At 47.0% G+C, this 22891-nt stretch overlaps 4 protein-coding genes across 8 annotated transcripts in view; 2 read left to right on the forward strand and 2 right to left on the reverse strand.

Moving 5' to 3' along the window:
- Positions 1–4406, forward strand: part of CSNK2A1 (casein kinase 2 alpha 1) — a 47831-nt gene extending 43425 nt beyond the window's left edge. For all 3 annotated transcript variants that reach the window (XM_083447559.1, XM_083447560.1, XM_083447561.1), the window contains 2 exons: positions 399–485; positions 1399–4406. In XM_083447559.1, coding sequence (XP_083303685.1) covers positions 399–485; positions 1399–1514 — 203 coding nt within the window. In that variant the 3' untranslated portion in view covers positions 1515–4406. The remainder of the gene's footprint in view (positions 1–398; positions 486–1398) is intronic.
- Positions 1–22891, reverse strand: part of LOC310680724 (uncharacterized protein) — a 360376-nt gene that overhangs the window by 48494 nt on the left and 288991 nt on the right. The gene's annotated exons all lie outside the window — the stretch shown is intronic.
- On the forward strand, positions 8056–16169 carry LOC310680591 (tigger transposable element-derived protein 1-like). Of its 3 annotated transcripts, none has more exons than XM_083447454.1 (5): positions 8056–8177; positions 10260–10370; positions 11717–11968; positions 12066–12164; positions 12822–16169. In XM_083447454.1, the coding sequence occupies exon 5, from the start codon at positions 13695–13697 to the stop codon at positions 15318–15320; it is 1626 nt and encodes a 541-aa protein (XP_083303580.1). In that variant the 5' UTR covers positions 8056–8177; positions 10260–10370; positions 11717–11968; positions 12066–12164; positions 12822–13694; the 3' UTR covers positions 15321–16169. The 3 variants fall into 3 exon arrangements, with proteins under 3 accessions (XP_083303580.1, XP_083303579.1, XP_083303578.1); XM_083447453.1 differs by lacking the exon at positions 8056–8177 and adding an exon at positions 8408–8494; XM_083447452.1 differs by lacking the exons at positions 8056–8177; positions 10260–10370 and having other exon boundaries at positions 11503–11968.
- Positions 18050–22891, reverse strand: part of LOC310680258 (uncharacterized protein) — a 47123-nt gene continuing 42281 nt past the window's right edge. The window contains exon 12 of the mRNA XM_083446635.1: positions 18050–19048. Within this exon, the coding sequence (XP_083302761.1) occupies positions 18927–19048 (122 nt within the window). The 3' untranslated portion in view covers positions 18050–18926. The remainder of the gene's footprint in view (positions 19049–22891) is intronic.

The raw sequence follows: 22891 nt of genomic DNA on the forward strand, positions 1-22891 counted from the left end.
CCGTGGCTGGAGACTTCCCTGCTTAAATAAATGAAACCTGTGATCACCAGCTGTAGGGCTGGGTGATACCTGGTTTTCCACATTGTGATATACCAGCAGCTAAATACCACAGTGTGCTGATATATCGTGATGTATGAAATGTTTTTCAGCTGCTTCTTCCTCCGCACCGTCTGCGGGCAATTTGGGCGGGGAATACATCGTGGCTTCCCGGCCACCGCAATGCATTTCCAGCTCATAATGTCTGAAACCGGTATTGCCATACTGGTTTCAGACAATTGACCAATATATCACCCAGATCTAATCAGTTGAATGGCATGCAATATGTGTGATTCAGAAATAACGGGAGTGCATCCACCCCCTGTTCTAATCAAGATGCCTGGTTTGTTTGTGTTTTGCAGACCCCATAGTGAAGGACCAGGCTCGGATGAGCTCAACCAACATGCCGGGCAGCAGCACCCCTGTCAGCAGCGCCAGTATGTTGTCAGGTGGGTCCACAATCGACCACGCTCGTGTCTGCACGGGCTACTGGGCCTCTGCCGGGCAAGCCTCATCCCACAGCCAGAGGTGGTACAGTCTGGGAAATGCTTTAAACCCCACTGTTCCAGCTGTTTGCATGAGTTTGGTTGATTGATTTGAGTTTATGCTGCTTTCCCACAACAAACTGTGGCCAAATCAGTTTCCAGAACACAGATACACAAAAGACAGAGCCCAAGTGTCAGTGCCATTTTCCCCACTTGCTTTCAAAGTGCCAGGACTCCCAAAGGGGCTGGCTGGCACATGGCTCGCTTATCACTTGATAGCTTAATCATCAGGTGGTGGTACATGCGAAAGAACCATCGCAGATTGATTTTTGATTTTTTAAAGCATTGCTTTGATGCTTTCTATGGGATGCGGGTGGCGCTGTGGGTTAAACCACTGAGCCTTGGGCTCTCTGATCAGAAGGTCAGCGGTTCGAATCCCCGCAACGGGGTGAGCTCCCGTTGCTCGGTCCCAGCTCCTGCCAACCTAGCAGATTGAAAGCACTCCAAAAAAGTGCAAGTAGATAAATAGGTACTGCTCCGGTGGGAAGGTAAATGGCGTTTCCATGTGCTGCTCTGGTTCACCAGAAGCGGCTTAGTCATGCTGGCCACATGACCCGGAAGCTGTACGCCGGCTCCCTCGGCCAATAAAGCGAGATGAGCGCCGCAACCCCAGAGTCGTCCGCGACTGGACCTAATGGTCAGGGGTCCCTTTACCTTGATGCTTTCTCTGTGTGGCTGGCTTATGTGTTCAGCAGTGAGTGAGCAAGCGTTTTTGCAGTGGCCCAAAGGTGCTGGGCTCTGACAGGGCCACTGGCCCCACACTCTGACGCGAAACTGCCCCCTCTGTGGCCCTAACACTCTTCTCCTTCCCATCTAGGGCTTTCTTCAGTGCCAACGTCTTCACCCCTGGGGCCTCTAGCGGGCTCGCCTGTGATAGCTGCTGCCAACACCCTAGGTATGCCAGTTCCAGCTGCCGCGGGAGCCCAGCAGTAGAGGAGGACACCCGTCTCCCAGATGCCTGACCGGAGCCGGGTTGGGGCCGAGGTCGTTCCTCCACCCCCTTCCCCAGGACAACAGCAGCCGCTTGTGGCCGGCGTTGTGGGGAGGGAGAAGGGAGGGGATGGAATGCTTTGGAGGAGTTATGTCTGAACAGTTGCTTGTGGATTTATAGTAGTTCAGTCATAAAAAAAAGAAAAATATATAGGCCGATTTTTCCCCTTTTTTTACTTGAACTTTTCGTATCTCAGGGGGTTCCCTGACAAAATCTGCAGATGGAGTATTTCGTGGACAATTCTCCCCGCCCCAACACTTTCCCTGTTCGTTTTATTATTTGTAAGATCCAAGGCGGTACGCCTGTGTATCTTGAGGGTTCCGGTTCTTGCCGGAAAGCTCTCCCTCTTTCCCCGTTCCTTTCTGCTGGCTGATGCCGCGTCCGGGATGGGTTGAGGGGTGAGACTTGCAAGGACATTTCGCTTTCTCCCCCTTTTGGGAATTCCTGCGTTGTGCTCCTTAAAAGGCAGCCGGGACGGACGAAGGTCTTTAAGCAGCGGTTGTGCCGTTTTTGCCTCTTTGTGATTGACAGCTAGAGTGGGAGGAGTTTCCGCTACCAAAAAATAAATATTCTAAGGTTTGTGGGACGGCAGCTTCCGTGTAGGAATGGGGTCTTCTCCTGTGAGCCCCCGTGGCTCACCGGCAGCACCTCCCCCCTTGCACGTGTCCTCGTTCGGAAGTTTTCACGTTTCTGATCCAAGTCAGAAGGAAGCTGCTTTGCCCCCTTGAAAGGAGTCTTGGCATCTTCCCATAAGTCGCTCTCTCTTCCCCGCTGCCCCCTGGCAAGATACATCCATGTCTTCTTGGTTCGGTATTTTGGAAATGCCTTTGTCAGTGGGTATCTCTCTTTAAAAGCAACTCAAGCTTCTGGTTGGCTGGTTGGTTCGGCCCAAACTGGACCATGCAAACTGACAGCGGGACAGTTCACCTGCTCACCTTCCTCTCACGTGCCATGTGGCGAGAGATGCCGCTGTATGCTGGGGTTTCGTTTTTTGCTTTTCGTTTTATTTTCAACCTAACTCGTGGTCTTGTAAATAGAAAGCGGAGGGGTGGGGGAGGAATGAACAGCCCCGAGACTTTGACAGAGAAAGGAAAAGAGAGCAAAGAACAAGATGGTAGACCTGTCAGAAACCCTAGCCGCGGAGAGCATCTGCTTCCCCCTGTGAGCGTGTGTGTATATAACTCTTGTCCTTCCTATGCTGAAAGATCCAGTGTTGGAATTCCTTGATGTAAATAAAACTGTTGGGGTTGTTTTGTTTTTTTTTAATTTATCGAAAGGTTAGGTTTTACGTTCTCCCTGAGCCAGCGCCACGCTTTTTAAAACTCAGCTTGCGGCCCTCCGATCCACGAAGCGGGGGGCTTGGGGGTAGGTAGGTGGGTGGGCAGGTTCAGGCCGCTTCTCCTTCACTGTCTATTTTGCACCGTGCACAGATTTGGTTCTCGTAGCAAACAGCGCTAAGAAGCCTTACCAGAAGCATCTCACAAGCCAAAGCATCGCCCGGACCCTCGGCATACGTTTTTCCTTTTGCACCTCGGCAGCGCTGGAGTTTAGGATGGAGAGAGGGGTGGCTCTCTGCGTGCTGCTGTTCAGCGCCTGATTCAAACCACTGATGGGGGAGACTTGGAGGCACAGTAACCCCTCCCCGTTTCCTCCAGAGTTGTCTCCTCGTTCGACAACCACTTCAAGAGGCAGTTTGCCTCCGGGGGAGCACCGATCACTTGATTTTTCAATAATATATGCAACTTTTGGGGGGTCGGAGTTAGGTAACCACGTATTTCTTCCTGTTTTTTATTAACTTTGCTTTCCCCTCCGTTTTTGTTCTTCCGGGTTGTGACACTTTTGAGGGTGTGGTCGAAGCATGAGTGAATTGCATAGCGAAGAACATGAGACCCTGAGCTGCGTTCTCCGTGGCCTCCCCACCACCACCTTGGAAAGTTAGTTCGGACTTAAAAATTCGCGCGGCAGTAGCTTATTGGAAGCGCTGGTGGGAAATTGTGGTGGTTCATGGCCTCCTGCGGATGTGGAAGCTAGGCCCACGCTAGACAACCTCTTCTTGGCAACAGTCGGTGGCTGTGAAAGATTCAGCATTCAGAAATGTTGTGTCTATCTTTGCATGGGGAGACCTACAAAAAAACCTCTTCAAGCAGGCGACAATTTTCCCTCCTGTCGCCTCCTTAACTTGGCAAATGGGGCTAAAGGGTATCCTACTGTCGCAGACCAGTTGAGGGGAGAGCCCACCTAGGGTGCAGATTTCAGTAAGCATCCAACCTTAAATCATGAGAAGGTGAGGGGAGGAGAGCAGGAGGTTTCTGATTCAGGGAGCGATGCAAACAAATTTCCTTCTCCGTGCTTAATGCCAGTTTTGCTGCCCACCCAAGCAGCAGTCTTGAAAGGAGCGCGAGGAAACTGCAGATTGTTAACAGCATCTGTGTTGTAAATTACCTCATCTGTATACCTTGTATCAGAACACATTTTTTAAAAGGATTTCTCAGCACTTCCTGGTTTCACCGCGCCCCCCCCCCCCTGCATTGTGTTAGATGGCAGGAAAATCAATTGCCAATACAGATAGTCTTGTTGGCAACTTAACTTTTAAAAAGGTTTTTTAAAAAAAGAAGAAAAGAAAAAGGTTTTTTTTAATCTTGTTTGAAGTGATCCTTTTTATTTTTATCTGTTGAAATTTAGATTATTATTATTATTTTGTTGTTTTCCTTTTGAATTTATTGGTTGTAATTGTATTGTACTTGTTCAGAACTAACCCTTAACTGTGCTGGGAAGAAGTTGTGCCATGGAGGTCTTTAATTTTTTTAAAATAAAATAATTGAAACTAAACTACACCCCAGCCCAGTAGTCGCTCCATTTTAAAAGCAGGTGGTAGTGGGGAATCCTCAGGGATTTTGTGGTTTCTGCACATATGGTAGAGGGAAGGGAGGGGCAGGTGGAGCTCGTTCACCTGGGAACAAAGCCCGTCTAGGAAAAGGAACTCTCTGACCCTAAACCTCTGCAGCCTTGCAAGATATCCTCAGGAGAAGAAAAGGCTCAGGAGGTAACTTCACACAGATCTGGAGTGGAGTCCCTAAGGTGGTTGGATTGCACCTTGTATGCCTCATCCTGGCAACTCCTGCAGCCAAGCTGGTGCCAAACACATTGTCCTGCTTTCCTGTGGACCCCATAAGTGACGCCAAGAGACGGGTCTTGTCATCTGGGCATCCCAGGACCTCCATACATACTGCCCAGGTTTGCACACTGGGGAGGTCCCTTCGGTGCTGCATACATAGCCAAAACAAAGCAGGAGGAAGTTATGAGTTACTGGTCTCTGCCGCCACAGCAGGCTCTGATTCTCCAGTGGTTTGACTCAACCTCTGGAGGTGCCCTCCATTGTCTCTCGAGACAGACGGACGCCACACAAAAAAAGCTCTCGCATCCAAGATTTGCAGCAGTATTGACCAGTCCAAGTCACCAGCCAGCTGGTTCTGTTCTTTCTGTGTCATCCTGATCAAAAGAATGGAATGGCGATGTTGTGCCTGCAGCTTCTTTCTTTGGACCAGGCTGGCCAGCAGAGGGTGATGAAACTCCATCTGTTTTTCTTTTGCTGTAACTTCGGTAAAATTTATTTGGTGTCTCCCAGCTGTTTGTCTGGAGCTATAAAGAGTCCTTTCTGGGTGGTCCTATATGAATAATGTGGCCCAATCTGAGTGGTTTATCAGCTTCATTTTTCCATCCTGTCCATCTTCAAAAAGAGGGTGGGATAGAAATTATTTTTTAATTGTTCAGTCCCTCCTGCCTTCCCTTCATTTTAATTTTGGTTGGAACCCTTCTGCTATTTCAAAGATACACCCAGTTATCGCGTTTCAAACATAATATGCTCTCAATGAATTGTTTGGCGAGCGTTTGCATGATGAGTTGACGATTTCCATTAATTCCCATGGGGAAATCTCATATCTGTTCTTGACCACAGAATTTTGACCTCCAAATGATGGGGAAGAAACCAGGGAAACCCTCTGAAACCTTGCAAACATGGAAGGGGGGGGGGGAATGCTCTCTTACATGTCTGACCTCACCCCCTCCCTCCCCACCATAATTTCAGGCAAAATGACTGCTGCAGACCAGCAAAACAAAAAATAAGGCTCACTTAAGACGCGGGTGGCGCTGTGGGTTAAAGCCTCAGTGCCTAGGGCTTGCCGATCGAAAGGTCGGCGGTTCGAATCCCCGCGGCGGGGTGCACTCCCGCTGTTTGGTCCCAGCGCCTGCCAACCTAGCAGTTCGAAAGCACCCTCGGGGGCAAGTAGATAAATAGGGACCGCTTACTAGCGGGAAGGTAAACGGCGTTTCCGTGTGCGGCTCTGGCTCACCAGAGCAGCGATGTCACGCTGGCCACGTGACCTGGAAGTGTCTCCGGACAGCGCTGGCCCTTGGCCTCTTGAGTGAGATGGGCGCACAACCCTAGAGTCTGGCAAGACTGGCCCGTACGGGCAGGGGTACCTTTACCTTTAAGACTGTTTATTTTTTTTACAGCACAGCACAAAGGTCCAGCAGATTGGATATCTGAATCTCCTGCGTGTGTAGTGAGGTTTGGGTACTGATTCCTTGTGTTTGGATAAGTAAATTTTCATATAACGAGCATTTGGGTAATAGGGACTCTGCTTGTAAGCAACTTCTCGAGGCTATTTACGGTAAAATTCAAGTAAGACATCAGCTTGAAAATCGAGACGTTGCCCACGTCTCCGATGTAGTTGGCATTTGCTCTTGCAGGAGGCAGCGTTGGCCGCAAACTTGTACAGCTTTAAGAGAGAATTGGACAAATTCACAGAGAAGAAAAGTGCTTTCAATGGCTACTAGCCAGCACGGGCTTTGCTCTGTCTCCTGAATGCCAGTTGCTGGAAACTGGCATGATATCGCCTGATGTCCTTGGTTGGGGGGCTGCTGTGTGGTGGCCCCACCTGGGACTGCCCACCCCACCTTCCTCTCTGCTCAGTAGCCCCAGGAGGAGCAGCAGACAGAAAAAGGGGATTTTGCACTCCCTCCTTGAGTGTTTTTGTCTACCTGGGCAATGGGTGGAGGATAGAGGGTTGCACAAGCCTTTGGAGGATCGAGGCTACAGCACCAAAAGGGAGATGTGGCTTTTGTTGCCCTGCCCATTTTTGCCTCTGGCCATGCCCACCGATGACAATGTGGCCCCTGAAAGCTTGCCCAGGAGGCAGTTTGGCCCTCGGCCTGAATAAGGACCCTGGACTTAAAAGATGCACAGAATTGGCCAGACCTTTAATGTTGCAAACTGCCCTGTGATGAAGTATAAATTATATAGATATATAGGGATATATATATACTGTGTGTGTGTGTATATATATATATATATATAATTGCTCTTTAACATGGAACATCACCACAAGAGAATAATCATGGAAGCCATCGAGATAGAGAAACACCCTCACAACATGAACAAGCGTGACGACACATCCCGCTTGCCAGACATCTGGAAATTAGCCCTCCCCACAAAATCTGACACCAGATCCAGAGGCACACAGAACGCCATCACCAATCAACCACACCAGACCCAAACCCAGACCCTCTCCACAGATAAATTACAGACACCATCCAGTAGCCAAACCAGGGTGGCACCTCCGGATGCTGCACCCCCCTGCAATCCCTACACAGATCTGGCTGGCACAGGCCACAAAACCACAGCTCGCCCCTATACACGAAGCCAAGCCAGAGCACAACCAAGTGCAGTACAGCCATCTTCTCAGAAAAACTCTTCACAAAGTTCAAGAGTTCAAGACACGAAGGCTTTAGCAACTAATCCACACCTAATGACCCACCTAAGTGGGATTCAGGAAATCACTCAAGAAATCACTCAAGATATCCCTCAAGTAATTAAGGAACAAAAGAAGAAAAGGCACACTAGCCTGGGAACCTCCTCTCTGCCCAGAACATTGGAGGCTATACACCACACCTCCTCAACAGTATTTATAGGAACTCAAACACTGAGATCCTGCTCTGTTCCAGTAACAAGAAGCCGAAAGCACCAGCCTGAAGATGACGAGTGAGACCTCGTCGAAACGTCGCCTAGACACCCCAACTTTTACACGGGAAGACACCCGAGGACACCAAAACCTGCATTCCTGTACCCGTGAAAATCTACGAAAGCATATATATATATATATATATATACTGTGTGTGTGTGTGTGTATATATATAAAATGTAATAAGTTGATACATTAATTTATTAAACAATTTTAATAAATTGTATATACTTGGAATGAAATTAGACTTTAGTAGCCACGTGGGCCAAGTGTGGAGCACCTTAATCCCCCTCAGACGTTGCTGAACTACATTTCCCATCACCCCCGGCCATTAGTCTTCCTTGCTGGGGCTGATGGGAATTGAAGTCCAGTGGGACCAAAGGTCCTCCGAGCTATACATACAGCCCGCCCCGCCCCTTGCGTGCGTTGCCTAGCGCTAAGCTCCGCCCCCTCCCTCTAACGTCCGCTTCCGGTTGATCAGGCCGCAGGTCGAAGACAACAAAGGCTCGAGCCCTAGAGATAGAAAAAGCGAAGAGCTGCGCGCGCACCGTCGCTCTGTAATCCCAGGGAGAGACGATTTCTGAGGTAACCGAGGCCAGGAAAACGGGGGAGAGACCTGGAGGTAGGGAAGAGAGGGAGCTCGGCCCTTATTCTGAATTTCTATCTTGGGGAGGGGCAGCGGGGTGAGCAGAAAGGGAAAAACGCCCTCCACAAAGATGGCGCCAGCGGTTTCCTCCCCGCGAGCCAATGGCAGTCGAGGGCCAGCGGGAGCGCTCTCCCGTCGCAGGGGAAGTGACGCGCCAGCCCGCGCGACTTCCCTTTCCTGTTCCTCCTTTTGCCCTTAGGCGCACGTGTGCGAAGCGGGGAAAGGAATGAGGGGCCGCCGGGAAAGACGGAAAGAGGTCAGTCCGGGTTCCCGGATCTTGGGGAGGTTGATTTCAATTTATTGACTTTAATTTATTTCGTATAAAGTGAAGGGCCGGGAAAGGGCGAAGGGAAAACCAGCTGGGCGGGATTGGGGCCGCCCCGCTTTGTCCTTGGCGCGGGGCCACCTCGCCACACCACCAGCCCCCCCGACCCCTTCTTTTGCCTTGCTGCAACGGGGCCACCCGGAGGAGGACTTAGAAGAAACCTCTTTCAGGCTTTCTGTGTAAAGCAGCACCAAAATACGTTTCGGGGGCCTAATCCAGCCTTCCGGTTTAATCTGGCCCTGTGGCACTCTGTCTCCTGAAGCTCAACAACTTCAATCCTAAAAAAAACTCGACCCTCCTGGTGTTTTGGGGACTACTCGGCCCTCCTGGGCAGACTTGGCCCTCCTGGTGTTTTGGGGACTACAACTCCCATCATCCCTAGCTCTCAGAACCAGTGGTCAGGGATGATGGAAGTTGTAGTCTCAAAAACATCGAGCAGGCATACACAAACTCGGCCCTCCTGATGTTTTGGGGATTACAATTCCCATCATCCCTAGCTAACAGGACTAGTGGCCGGGTTGATGGGAGTTGTAGTCACCCAAAACACCTGGAGGGCCAGGTTTGCCTATGCCTGCTCAACAACTTCAATCCTAAAAAAAGTCCAACAATTTTGGGGTAAAATAATTATTATAATGAAAGATCAACAACAGGCATAGGCAAACTCAGCCCTCCTGATGTTTTGGAACTACAACTCCCATCATCCCTAGCTTTCAGAACCAGTGGTCAGGGATGATGGGAATTGTAGTCACCCAAAAACACCTGGAGGGCCAAGTTTGCCTATGCCTGCTCAAAACTTCAATCCTAAATAAAGTTTAACAACTTTGGGGTAAAATAATAATAAAAGAAGATCAACAAGCTCAATCCTAAAAAAAAATGTCAACATCTGCATGCTCACTTCATCAAATCCAGCCCTCTTTGAAAAAAGTTTGGGCACCCCTGGTGTAAAGGATCAGATGTGAGTGGGAGAGCAGCTTCCTGGTGCCCCGTGGCCCCTGCAGAGGACGTCGGCTTGTGAATCATGGAATAGTAGAGTTGGAAGGGTCTTTGAGGGTCATCTAGTCCAACCGCCTGCCGTGCAGGAAACTCCACTAAAGCATCCATGAAAGAAGGCCATCCAAGCTCTGCTTAAAAATCTCCAAGAAAGGAGAGCCCACCACCTCTTGTGGGAGACTGTTCCACTGTCCAACAGCTCTTAACGGCAGAAAGTTCTTCCGTTTTTTTGGTCAAAATCTCCTTTCTTGTAACTTGAAGCAATCCATTACAACAATCGATACGGCTCCTGCTTCTCTCCTCCTCTCCACCAGGGACCTTGGTGCAGCCTCCAGCGCTAAAGTTGGGATGGTGCAGGATAAAAGCTATTTATTTCACATGTTTTTATTACATTTGACTAGTTGCTTTTATCTTGCCCAGGGCAAACCAGTGACTTAAAAACAAACAGAAAGGTGTTAATTACCTTACAAACACAGTTCTGTTGTGCAATGAGGTTAATATGCTTCTTCTTATATTATTTGTGTAATTTCACACATGCAACTTGATTCTCTCTATCACAAAACTGGGAATAAGGTCTATTTCTTTGGCATAAACGTTTTGAAAGAAATAAAAGGGTTTCCTGTTAGTAACCTCAGCTATCTTTCTAAGCACCGTGGTAATCCTCTGTATAGATGTTTAAAAACTAAACTGCCTTCATCTTTCTCAGGCTTGGGGTGCACAATGATGGGAGATCAGAGCAAGCTCCTGCGTGACACAGCAAATAAGAAAGATGTGTTTTGATCCTTATGCCTAAAGTGGGATGATCTGGAAGAGCGAGGTGAGAATTTGTACAATCCAACACAAGCTGGATTTGAATAAGGATCAATTAGCCTACAAAGTGTCCCAGAGTTCAGAACATGCTCATTTTAGGATCTGCTTCCAGTTTGTCCTATTTTTCTTTTGCTTGTTGTGGTGACCAAAGCCTAATAGTACACAGCTGCTCCTCTTAGCGAGTGACACTGCCTTGTGCAGCTGTGTCAAATTCATTGCCCACCTTTTCTGTGGTGGGGAGTGGTCCAAACAGCTGCCACAGCAACAATCTGCCGTCCATGGGCTTCAGAACCCTTTGTGGGCTCTGGGGACAGTTACTCTGCAGACACTGGTGCCAGACTCTCCTGCCCCTCCAACCCTTTAGTGTTTGCCTCCCCCTCCCCTCCCCCAAAAAGCCCCTGAGTGGAGCCGTGTTACTGGAGAGATTTGGGACGGTCTGGATCTCTGATTAGCTCATTCACACAAATGATTCTGGTGCAGTTGGATTTGGAGCAGGCTCATACTCTAGGGATGCTGCTAGGTCCATCTCTGGACTTGGGTTATCTCATTGGCTAAGACTGTCTTGTATCTGTTTTGGTTGGTAAGATAGCTAGGTCAGTTTTTGGGCCAGGAGAGCCTGACCACTGTAACCTATTTGCTTGTTACCTCCGGGTTGGACAGTTTCTATTTTTAAAAAAATAATAATTCATTTTTCATTTTTGTTCATTGCATACATCTCAAATGCTTAACGTTTACTATATATTATTCCCTCCCTCCCCTCCAAGACTTCCCCCAACTTCCGTTTCTGCTTTGTTTCTATTTTCACCCGGTTTACAATCTCTCAGCAGAAAAAGTTATTAATGACATAACATCAAACCTTAAAAGCATAAAAATAAAATTAAATACATCATCTTATTTCACTATCTTTCAAACACTTTCTTATGCTAATAATGTGGATGTTTATTTAAATCCTGCCATCAAGTCTATTGCCTTTCTTTGTTTCTGCAAATATAATATGAATGCTTCCCAATCTTTTTCAAAGTCTCTGTTGTCTTTTTCTCTTAGTCTTTGTCATTTTTTCCCAGTTCTGCATAGTTCAACTACTTCTCTTCCCATTGTTCTTTAGTTCAGTTTGGACAGTTTCATTGCGAGATGTAAACTGATTCAAACTGGATTTAAAGGAGGATCAAATTGGTTTATAAGGTTTCCCAAAGGGAGGTGATGAGTTGGTATCCTACAGGTGCCATCTCATCAGAGGGCGTATCTCTTTGGCATAAACCTTTCTTTTAACTTCATGATTAGTAATCTTATCTGCCTGAGCACTGAGATCTCTTTATCTGTCTCTTTAAAATTTCCCTGTCTTCTTGTGCCCAGATTTTCTCGTGTCTGGAATGCTGCCCTTTGGTTAACCTTCTGAAGGACCTTCATTTAGACACAAAGAATTCTAGAGTTGGAAGGGACCTTCATGATCATCCAGTCCAACCCGCTGCAGCACAGGAATATGCAGCTGTCCTATAACAGGGATCGAACCTGCAACCTTGCTATTATCAGCAGTACGCTCTAACCAAGTGAGCTATCTAGGATGACAATTTGATGACAAATAGAACAGAGCAGGAGGTGTGCTTGGTGAGTAGACTTTCAAGGTGCTTCCTAGAGATGTGCAGACCATGAAAAAAAAAGAAGAAGACAGTGTCATCACCCCAATTTTGCTTCTTCCCACTAGGCCTTCCCTGGCTAAACACACAGCTGCCAGCACCATGGATATATACCAAATGCATGGTGATGCTTTTGCCTAAAGAGGAGTCTCTCTCCAGCAGTTGAGGTGAGAACCAGATGAGAACTGGTACAGTCCAGCCGTTATATTGGATTTTATAGGAGTCTCAAACTGATGTACGTGGGGGATTGCTGTTGCAGATCGTGCTTGTTTTAACGTCCCCTTCCAGTTTGTCCTGTTTTTTCTCTGCTCATTGGGGTAACCAGAGCTTTTTCGACCTAACCAAATTCTCTTCTTCCTGGCTCAACCCATGAAGCTCTTTGCAGCTGTGTCAAATTCATTGCCCGCCTTTCCTGTGGCAGGGAGTGGTCCAAACAGCTGCCACAGCAACAATCTGCCGTCCATGGGCTTCAGAACCCTTTGTGGGCTCTGGGGACAGTTTTTCTGCAGACACTGGTCCCAGACTTTCCTGCCTCTCCGAGTCTGAGGGTGTGCACCCACCCACCCCCAGCTATAAATAACAATGTATTTATGTATTTATATGTCACCCATCTGATTGGGTTGCCACAGCCACTCTGGGCAAATTCCAACAAATTAAAACTTGTTTACTGATTCCACACTTTGAAATGTCATTGAGCGTTTGGCCTTTAAACGCTGCAGATTTCGATTAGGAATTCCCCAAGGGACTGTTTTACTTTGCCTATCCCAGTCTTTTGAAACGGATGCGGAATGTACAGCATTAACATTTCTTTCTTTTTGTAATAGGTTCAGAAGATTTCATGTTTAGATTTGGAATTCCCAGTATTTCAAAGCTTCATGAAAGCCCAGAACTGTTGAGTGAGTGAGCGATGCACAGCCTCTTATGAATATATCCTGCTGGCAAATAATCGTTTTCTTGTCAGACTACCTGCAAGGAAGAACAAAGTCAGAACGCATCTGGCAGCTTTAATTGGATTTTGGCAGTCAGACTGGGGAGTGTGGCTTGTTCTTATTTCCTCAACACCATCTCATTACAGTGGTACCTCTGGTTATGAACAGCCCTGGTTACAAATTTTCAGGTTACAAACACTTTTAACCCGGAACTGAGTGTTCCTGCTTGTGAATTTATTTCGGCGTGCGAACAAGGCCTCGGTAGGCCCAGCCGTGGCCCGGAGCTAGCCCCTGGCACCTATCGAGGCCTCCGCTACTGGGTTCTGGCCACGGGAGGTCTCAGGAGGCCTTGCCGTGGCCCAGAGCTAGGCCTCTGCTACCAGGCTCAGGCTGCAGGAGGCCCAGCAGGTTGCACCCCAGCCCCAAACATTAGGTAAGGAACACTACCTAAGAGCGAAGTCCAGCGGTGAATCTAGTGAGCCTGGGCCAGAAAACATCAGCCCTTTACTGGCCCTTGCCCCGCCCCCCAAGCTGGTAGCAAGGTGGGTGGCACCTGGCCAGGTAAGCCCACCCACCCTGTGGGAGGGGGGAGTTGAAAATTTTGGGATTCTGCAAGGTATTTTGGGATTTGTTTGTGTGAGTCTGCCTTGTGCCTTTGTCTCTGCCTTGCTCCTTCCTTTTGGGGGACTCTGCCTTCTTCTATTGTTTTGGGGATTGTGCGGAACCCAGTTCAGCTGATTCTTACTGATTGACTGTGGGACTGCAGGCATGGATAAAAGCAGCAAAGGCAAGAGAACCGTGATAACGGTTGAGGTCAAGAAGCAAATCATTTCCAAGCATGAAAGTGGGGTCCGTGTAAGTGATCTGGCAATGCAGTTTGGCATGGCCAAATCTACAATTTGTAGCATGTTGAAAAACAAGGATGCCATTAAGGGGGCCAGCGTTGCGAAGGGTGTTAAAACACTCAAGCAGCGAACACAGACGATGGAAGAAATGGAAAAATTGCTTTTAATATGGATAACCGAAAAGCAGTTGGCGGGCGACCGCATTACCGAGAGCATAATTTGTGAAAAAGCTTTACATTTGCACGCCCAACTCGTCGCAAACACTCCTGGCGCAAGCGCTGAGATTGAGAGTTTCAAAGCGAGCAGAGGGTGGTTTGAAAAATTTAAGAAGAGAAGTGGCATCCACGGTAAACACGCTGAAGCTGCCAGCGCCAACAAATTAGGTGCTGACCAATTTGTTTTGGAATTTCGAGATTACGTTGTGTCGCTGGGCTTCGTTCCCCAGCAAGTTTTCAACTGCCATGAGACAGGCCTCTTTTGGAAGAGAATGCCACGGAATACGTACATCACAAAGGACGAGAAAGCGTTGCCGGGACACAAGCCCATGAAAGACAGGCTGACCCTTTTATTATGTGCGAATGCGAGTGGAGATTTCAAGTCGAAGCCTTTGCTAGTCTACCATTCTGAGAACCCCAGGATATTTAAGAAGAACAATGTCATAAAAAGCAAATTGCACGTGATGTGGAGGGCAAACAGCAAAGCTCGGGTAACCAGGCAATTTTTTATCGAGTGGGTTCATGAAGTCTTCGGGCCGAGCGTGAAAAAATACCTCCAGGACAAAAATCTTCCAATGAAGTGCCTGCTTCTTATGGATGACGCTCTAAGTGACCCCCCAGGCTTGCAGGACGAGTTGATGGAAGAGTTTGCGTTCATCAGTGTAAAGTTTTTGCCCCCCAACACAGCTTCTCTCATCCAGCCCATGGACCAGCAGGTCGTATCAAATTTTAAGAAGCTTTACACCAAAGCAGTCTTCCAAAGGTGCTTTGAGGTGACCTCGGACACAGAGCTAACCCTAAAAGAGTTCTGGAAGAATCATTTTAATATCCTCCATTGCTTACATATGATAGACAAAGCATGGAGGGATGTGTCTCAGAAAACTCTGCAGGCAGCGTGGAAGAAATTGTGGCCAGATGTTGTCCCAGAACATGCAACGGAGGCTGTCGAAGAAGATGTGCCTCTTGTGGAGGATATTGTGTTTCTGGGAAATTCCATGGGCTTGGAGATGAGTGGTGCTGATGTGGAGGAGTTGGTGGAGGAGCACGGCGCTGAGCTCACTGCCGAAGAACTTCAAAACATTTTGCTGGAGCAGCAAAAGGCGGCAGCTGAGGAAATGTCTTCGGAGGAGGAGGAGAGCAGAGAAAGTGTACCTACAGCAAAAATCAAAGAGATGTTTGCAAAATGGGCTGAAATGCAAGCTTTTGTTGAAAAATACCACCCTGACAAAGCTGCTGTGAGTCATGCCACAAACACTTTCAACGATTTCGCTATGTCTCACTTTAGACAAATCTTAAAACTTCGGCAAAAGTCTCAAGTGAAACTGTTTTGGTAAGGCAGAGATCCAGTTGAGTCTGAACCAGGTAGCAGTGGTGTTAGGTGGGCAGTGGTGTTTTTAAAAAAAGAGGAATGTCAGGAGAGGAATCGCCGATTGTGAATCTAGAAGAGGACCCCAACCCCCCTATCCAAGCAATGACTATCATGAGTGTAGGTAAGAAAAAAACCACGTTTTCATTTTTAAAAAATCCGTACTGTTTTATTGATTTTACAGTACAGTACGTTTTTATTGCTTTCATTTGATGGATCAGCAAAGTTTTTGTGGCTTGGGCCAGTTCACGGTCCCGCAGACGCCACGGTGGGCTGGAGTTCACGCACGCATGCACAAGCGCTATTTCCAGTGTTCCTTCTGGCACGGAGGAGGCGTGCGCAGCTTCCCATTGGCTCCAGGAGCTTCCTGCAGCCAATGAGAAGCCAGCCAGCATCGCAGAAGGCGGTTCCCCGCTCTGCTCTGTGCTGGTTCAGCACAGTGCACAGGAGTCGACCAAGTGGGTGGCGGGGGTCCATGGGCCGGTTAAATGACCCCCGCAGGTTGCCGACCCCTGCATTAGATAGTAAAACTCATTTGAAACTTTCTGTTTTACGGGTTGTTTTTCGCTGTCTGGAACGGATCTATCCATTTTCCGTTACTTTCTGTGGGAAAGCACGCCTCGGGTTAAAAACGCTTCTGGTTAGGAACGGACTTCCAGAATGAATTAAGTTCGTAACCCGAGGTACCACTGTATTTCAAACGGATATAGATATAACACGGAGAGAGGCAGATCAATAAGCACACACACATTTGAGGCTTACATTTGTTAATGCATTAAAGTTGATAATTTAAAAATAAAAGTTATTTCAGACGTTTTGCTGGGTTTTCGTATTTTATTGTTTATTAGCGGGGGGTTCATCAGAATAGGCAGTGTGCTGCTTGACCCACCGTTCGGCTGCGGTTGCAGACTTTTCCAAACACCTGAAAGTGGAGTTCCGTCCACAGAGGGGGCTTTGTGTCAGCTGTTTTTGCTACTGCTCCCTTCCCCATGTCTCATGAAAATCTGCTTTGGGTGTTGGAGCAGCACAGAGGACAGTGCAAGAGGGGCAAGCTGAATCATGGTGCCTTTAGGGAGCAAAAGGAGCGCCCCTTCCATCAATGGAAGCTACGTTGGGACAGAAGTAATAGAAACATTTGAATCACTTGTGAAGTTCATTGGCTGATAATGTTAGAGGCGGTTTTTCTTCTGGTGGCAGATGACAGGACCATGAGACCGGTGTAAAAACTCAAACAAAGGTTTTATTACAGCTATACAAAAACAAACACAAAGCAAGTGGGTGTTCTCTCTCTGCAGGCAAAATTCAAACTGCGACTTCTTTTATACACATCACCAGCTGTGTCTAATCAGCCTAGAAAACCACACCCAGAACCCACAGAAAAGGTTCTTAAACTTACAATCATCTTTTCTGTTTCTTTGCAGAATGACTCCTAACAGATAACTGCTGTATATAGCACACCTTATAGAATAACTTATTGAGGTATGCATAAGAATAAAAAATGTCCCTAACAGCAAAACAGGAACCTGACTCAAAAGGCAAATTGTGACTTCGGAACAGCAGCTGCCCCTTAATGAGATCTAAGTGTTTCTGCAGACAGTGGCTAGACTTTGCCCATCTTGCAGTATGGTGAATTGACTGCAGCACTGAAGTGGCTCCAGGTCAGAAAGCTGGGCAATTTGTATGGAGCTCCTGGGCTGCCCAGGCAGGAAAAAAACCCCTCTCTCTGGAGAAGAGGAGGTTAAGGGGTGATATGATAGCCATGTTCAAATATATAAAAGGATGTCACACAGAGGAGGGAGAAAGGTTGTTTTCTGCTGCTCCAGAGAAGCGGACACGGAGCAATGGATCCAAACGACAAGAAAGAAGATTCCACCTAAACATTAGGAAGAACTTCCTGACAGTAAGAGCTGTTTGACAGTGGAATTTGCTGCCAAGGAGTGTGGTGGAGTCTCCTTCTTTGGAGGTCTTTAAGCAGAGGCTTGACAACCATATGTCAGGAGTGCTCTGATGGTGTTTCCTGCTTGGCAGGGGGTTGGACTCGATGGCCCTTGGAGTCTCTTCCAACTCTGATTCTATGATTCTCTCTGTCTCGGTGATGATCAAATTTGCTCCCAGATTTTATGAGCAGGGCAAGGCGTGAACTTCTTTGCAAAATACTTGCCAAGTGCATCAGCACTGAAGGTGCAGTGCAGTACAAACAAACAAAGGCTAAGCACAGTGAGCCGGTCTAGGTTCAAAATGTGATTCAGAGGCAAGCTGTGCAAAAGTCCCAGGGTCACTATTGCAGGGAGTTCCGGGAAGGGTGCTAGACTCAGGAGCCAAAAATCTTTTGTTTCCAACATCTGGAAGGCTCAAGAAGTAGATCTATCTGCTTCCTAGATCTCAGCTGCTTTTAATAAAGGGGTTTCGGGGCTTCCTTAAGCAGAGACCCCTTTCACAAAAGTCACACATTGGCTATGGGTCCATAGATGCATGTCAAGTCTTGCTTCAGCCTGGACCCAGACCATTCGGCACCAGTGTTTCTGAAGATGGGTTGCTCCACAGCTGGCGGGTTTCTTCAGCAGGTCTCTCTAGGCCAGCCCTTTGAGCCCCTTAAGAAGATCCTCAGCTTTGGCTCCAGAGGATCCTGCCAACAACTTAAGCCCCTAGACCTATGGAGTGTTTGATTCATCCTCCAGGGAGTCTGTGTTGGTTCTCAGCCTGTGGCTATCTGATTCTTTTCAACAGCACACTCCATAGTTATTTGAGCAATAGTCAACATTGTTATGTGTTTGTGGGTGCTAGACATCCTAAATTCTTGGGTCTAGTAAGTGTTAGAATTTAATCAATCAGACCTTAAAATATAAGCCAGGCCACTCTCCTGACCAGGAAATCACATTAGGAGGACAAAAGGAATGTGATGAGCCATTAATAATGCCACAGGGCCCTCAGCTCAGAGTGAGTGAGAAGAACCAACGCCAGGGTTTAGAGTTGGCTGGAATGTGACCTGGAGGGAAAAGGTTGCACTCTGGTAGAGGCGGCTAGCTGGAGAAAGGCTCAGAGATCTGGCTGATGCCTGTCTGAATTAGCTTAGCATGTTAATGCTGTGAGCTCCTCCAACATAGGCTCAAGTCATATATGTGTGTAAGTGAAGCCTCTATAATAAAGGCACCGTAGTCTCTACTGTGCCTCATTTCCAAAATAAACCCACAAACCCCAGGTAAGTGCCTAGAACCACTGGAATCTTGCAGTGCTCTGAAAGGGGAGTGGCATGCAACAATATTCTGTCAAGTTAAGTTGAAAAGCTGCATATTCACATCCTATTTTATCTTTCCTGTAACTGTTTTTTTGTTTTTTTTGCCTTGTCTTGCAGATCCCTCTTCCCCAAGTTTCATTTATGTATAATGTGCTGTTGAGCTCCTTATAACATCACGCTTACTTGTCGCAAACAGAAATGCATTCAATAGCTTCCCACTAACATATCTCTCTTAAAGTTTGCAAACTGATTTCAGCTGCTGCTTGTGTGTTGGTTACAGCCTTCTCATCCACTGCAGCAAATAAAGGACTTGTGTTTTCATTCACTCCCATAATGTTGTTAGGGATTCATCTTGCGATGCTGTTTTCTCAGGAAAAGACATAGGAGCAAGAAAGCAGCTATGACCTTATTTAGGATAAATCCAATCCAGATAGCAGAACTGGAGAATGGATGTCCTCCGCCTGTTAAGAAAGAACGGCAGATCAGCTCTTGTTTGTTATTCACAATTATAGGTTTCTTTTCCAGGAAACATTTTAAACCCCGCTCCCTCCCTCCCAGCACCAACACCGCTTGGGATGCAAAAACTGAAATAAAATAATATTCATTGGAACCCTACAAAAAGTATTTTGGAGAAAGGAGCCCCCTTTTTTCTGGGATTGTGGGGCTGAGAAGCCGTTCTCAAAAGTGTAATGATTAATTGCACGTTTATTCAAAATCCAGTGAAAACTACTGTATTTTTTGCTCTATAAAACTCACTTTTCCCCTCCTAAAAAGCAAGAGGAAATGTGTGTGCGTCTTATGGAGCGAGTGCAGGCTGCGCAGCTATCCCAGAAGCCAGAACAGCAAGAGGGATTGCTGCCTTCACTGTGAGATTCAGAATATTTTTTTTTCCTCCTCCAAAAACTAGGTGCGTCTTGTGGTCTGGCGCGTCTTATAGAGCGAAAAATGTGGTAGTTTAATTCACAAAAGAGAACTTGATCTAGCAATAGCAGTCCAAAAGTCATTTCTAGTACCCTCTTCCACCCCCTGGCCTCCTAGATCAGTAGTGGTGAACCTATGGCACATGTGGCAGAGAGGGCACTCAGAGCCCTCTCTGTGGGCACACACACCTTCGCCCCAGCAGGGCCGTAGCTTCTGTGGTGGGTGTGGGGAGGAGAGGAGGTCTCACGTGCAAGCAGGAGTAGAGGCAGGGATCTCTCAGAAGTGGAGTGGAGGCTTAGCACTGAGAAAGCCCAGCTCCATTCCTGCTTGCACGCAAGTAGGAGCGGGATCGGGCAGCTCAGCTGAGGGGCGCCTGGCTGCCTTCAGGTGGTGCAGGGGCTCTCAGGTGCAGCTTCCGGGCTGCCTTCACCCAACCCCAGCAACTATTCAGCCTGGCTGCCTTCACGGGGTTGCAAGGGATCTGATGCGGAGGTGGGGGCTCCTTTAAACTTCTCCCTTGAGGGGAGTGCAGCCACGAACCCCTCAAAGTGTGATGGAGCCTGCACCTCCCAAAGGCTGCTCCCCTGAGCAGCCTTGATCCAGCTCCTGTTCCCGTGCAAGCAGCAATGCTGTCTAGCGGAGCAGCCCAGTCCCACTCCTGCTTGCCAGCCCAGCCTTCCCTCACTCAGGGTGGGACTGCCAGAGCTAATCTTTATTGCTGAAAAGAGGCACTGAGATTCCACTCCAAATCTATAATTCATTATAGAAATTCTTACAAGTACAGTCCAACTGTACCAAACCAAAAACATTGTGTTCTCTTGGTATTGAATGGAAGCTATTTATCTGCCCTCTTTTCCTCCTCTGTTCTTTGTTCAATCACTCCATTTCCCACTCTTTGAATCTTCCTTTCAAAACAACCATGCCTGTTTTGAGAAAACTTCACAGATTTAGGAACTGGAGTGCAATCATTTGATCTCTTTGCTGTTCCTCCATAATCCAAGCCCTTCTCATTTGCACAGCCCTGGTTCTCTCCCTGACTATTACCATTCTTGATTAATAACAGTAAAATGCTCAAATTTTAGTTTATGTGACCGCTGCCAATCCTGACTTCCCAGTGATAATGAAAACAGCTACATTTGAATGGAATGTCTATCCTATTTTCATTCTCTTCATTATATACCGTGGTTCGCTTTAAAGCAGCAAAACGGACAGGAGCCACCCACTTTGCTGTTTTAAATAGTTTAGTACAACATTTGAGTAAGAAAATCTTTTTCTTGTTTTCCTGCTCTAAAAACTAGGTGTGTCTTATGGAGCGAAAAATATGGTGAATTGCCATGTTGGCACTTTGCGATAAATAACTGCTGGGTAGCAGTTTGGGCACTCGGTCTCTAGAAGGTTTGCCATCACTGCCGTAGATAATCCCACTGCCCTCCAGGGGATGGTCCTGACCAACTGGGAAGCGTGACAGTCGTTAATTCGCTTTAAATGTGCACACCTAAAGATATGGCCTGTGCTCGTATCCTTCCTGCAAAATCATAACAGTCTGGAGGCCCCCAATCAGGTCCACCCTGGTACGGCTGCCTGGTGGCAGGGAGAGCTGATACATTTATTTGAACCCCAAATCCAAGCAAAGCCAAAGAGGATAGAGGAGGAAAAGTCTGCAGCTTTGCCCACCCGGGAAGAATGGCGGATGAAACTGATGGATTACATGGAAATGGCAGAAATGACTGGCAGAATCCGAGACCAGGGAGAAGAGTCGATGGAGGAAGACTGGAAAAAATTTAAAGTATATTTACAGAAATATTGTAAAATTAATGAATGTTAGAAGAATATTGGAATGAAGTTATATGGTTTTAGCAGAAGTGTTATTAAGAATTATATGAATATTAATTGTTAATGTGTTAAAGTGAAAAATTTAAAGTTAAATTGTATTAGGATAAATTACAGAACAAAGAAGAAGAGGAAAAGGATTTGTTGAATTAGCAAATTTGAATTAGAATACAAAAAAGGGAGGTGCGAGGGAGTCGAGGAAATAAGCAAATGAAAGATATAGATATGAAAATTGGATGTGTGTCTAAATGTTTTTGTTTTCTTTATGTTGTATTGTTGTATTGTATTCTTTTTATTGTTGATGTATTGTTTGTTGAATCTATGTATTGTTTTTCTTTATGGTTTTTCCTTTTATAATTATAAAATATTTAATAAATATTATTAAAAAAAAAAGTGCAGCTTTGCAGCTATAGGACAATAAGGTCAGAAAAGCAGCATTTGGGCAGACCAGGGCATCTTCTCCGTGGAGGCGAGCTGCTGGTCCCAGCAGGCAAAAGAGGCCGCGATTGTGTTGCTCTTCACAGTTTTGAAAGTTGGCATGAAGTGTTAGGAACTGGCAGGCTTTCTTATCTGATTTCTCCCCTGATGGTCCTCTATGGAAAGATTCTACTTACATGTGTTATTCTTAATTGCCCTGCTAGCGCAGGGGTCGCCAGCGTGATCTCTGTGGGAGCCAGTGTGCCCACCAGTAGAATCATAGAATTGCAGAGTTGGAAGGGAGCCCCAAGGTCAATCTAGTCCAGCCCCCTGCAATGCAGGAATCTCAGCTAAAGCATCCCTGACAGATGGCCACCCAACCTCTGCTTAGAAACCTCCAAGGAAGGAGAGTCCACCACCTCCCGAGGGAGCCTTTTCCATTTTCAAACAGCTCTTGCTGTCGGAAAGTTCTTCCTGATTTCAGTCAGAATCATCTTTCTTGTAACTTGAAGCCATTGGTTTGAGTCCTACTCTTCGGAGCAATAGAGAACAAGCTTGCTCCATCTTTCATGTGACAGCCTTTGAAATCTTTGAAGATGGCTATCACGTTTTCTCTCAGTCTCCTCTTTCCCAGGCTAAACATTACCAGCTCCCTCAACCGTTCCTCATAAGGCTTGTTTTCCAGACCCTTAGTCATCTTGGTTGCCCTCCTCTGCATACCTTCCAGCTTGTCAACATCTTTAAATTGTGGTGCCCAAAATTGGACACAGTACAGTGGAACCTTGGGTTACGTACTGTCCTCCTTACAAACGCTTCAGGTAACGAGCTCCGCTAACCCAGAAGCAGGTCTCCTGGTAGCGAACTTTGCCCTGGGATGTGAGCAGAAGTCGTGCAACAAGAACTACCGTCGATGGAAGAATGGAGAATGAAGTTAATGGAATACGCAGAACTTGATAAATTAACAGGAAGGATCCAAGGCCTATGAGACCACAGATTCACTGAAGACTGGAGTAAATTTGTAGACTATTTGAAAAGTATATGCAATGAATAAATAACGTTTGTAGGTTTGCAAGAGGCTCTGTGAAAAAATATTAGAAATATTGTAAAAAAGGGAATAAGAGGGAGGAGGTTTTTAA

The sequence above is a fragment of the Podarcis tiliguerta genome, assembly GCF_965153285.1.
Source record: "Podarcis tiliguerta genome assembly, chromosome: 6".
NCBI classification, from domain to species: Eukaryota; Metazoa; Chordata; class Lepidosauria; order Squamata; family Lacertidae; genus Podarcis; species Podarcis tiliguerta.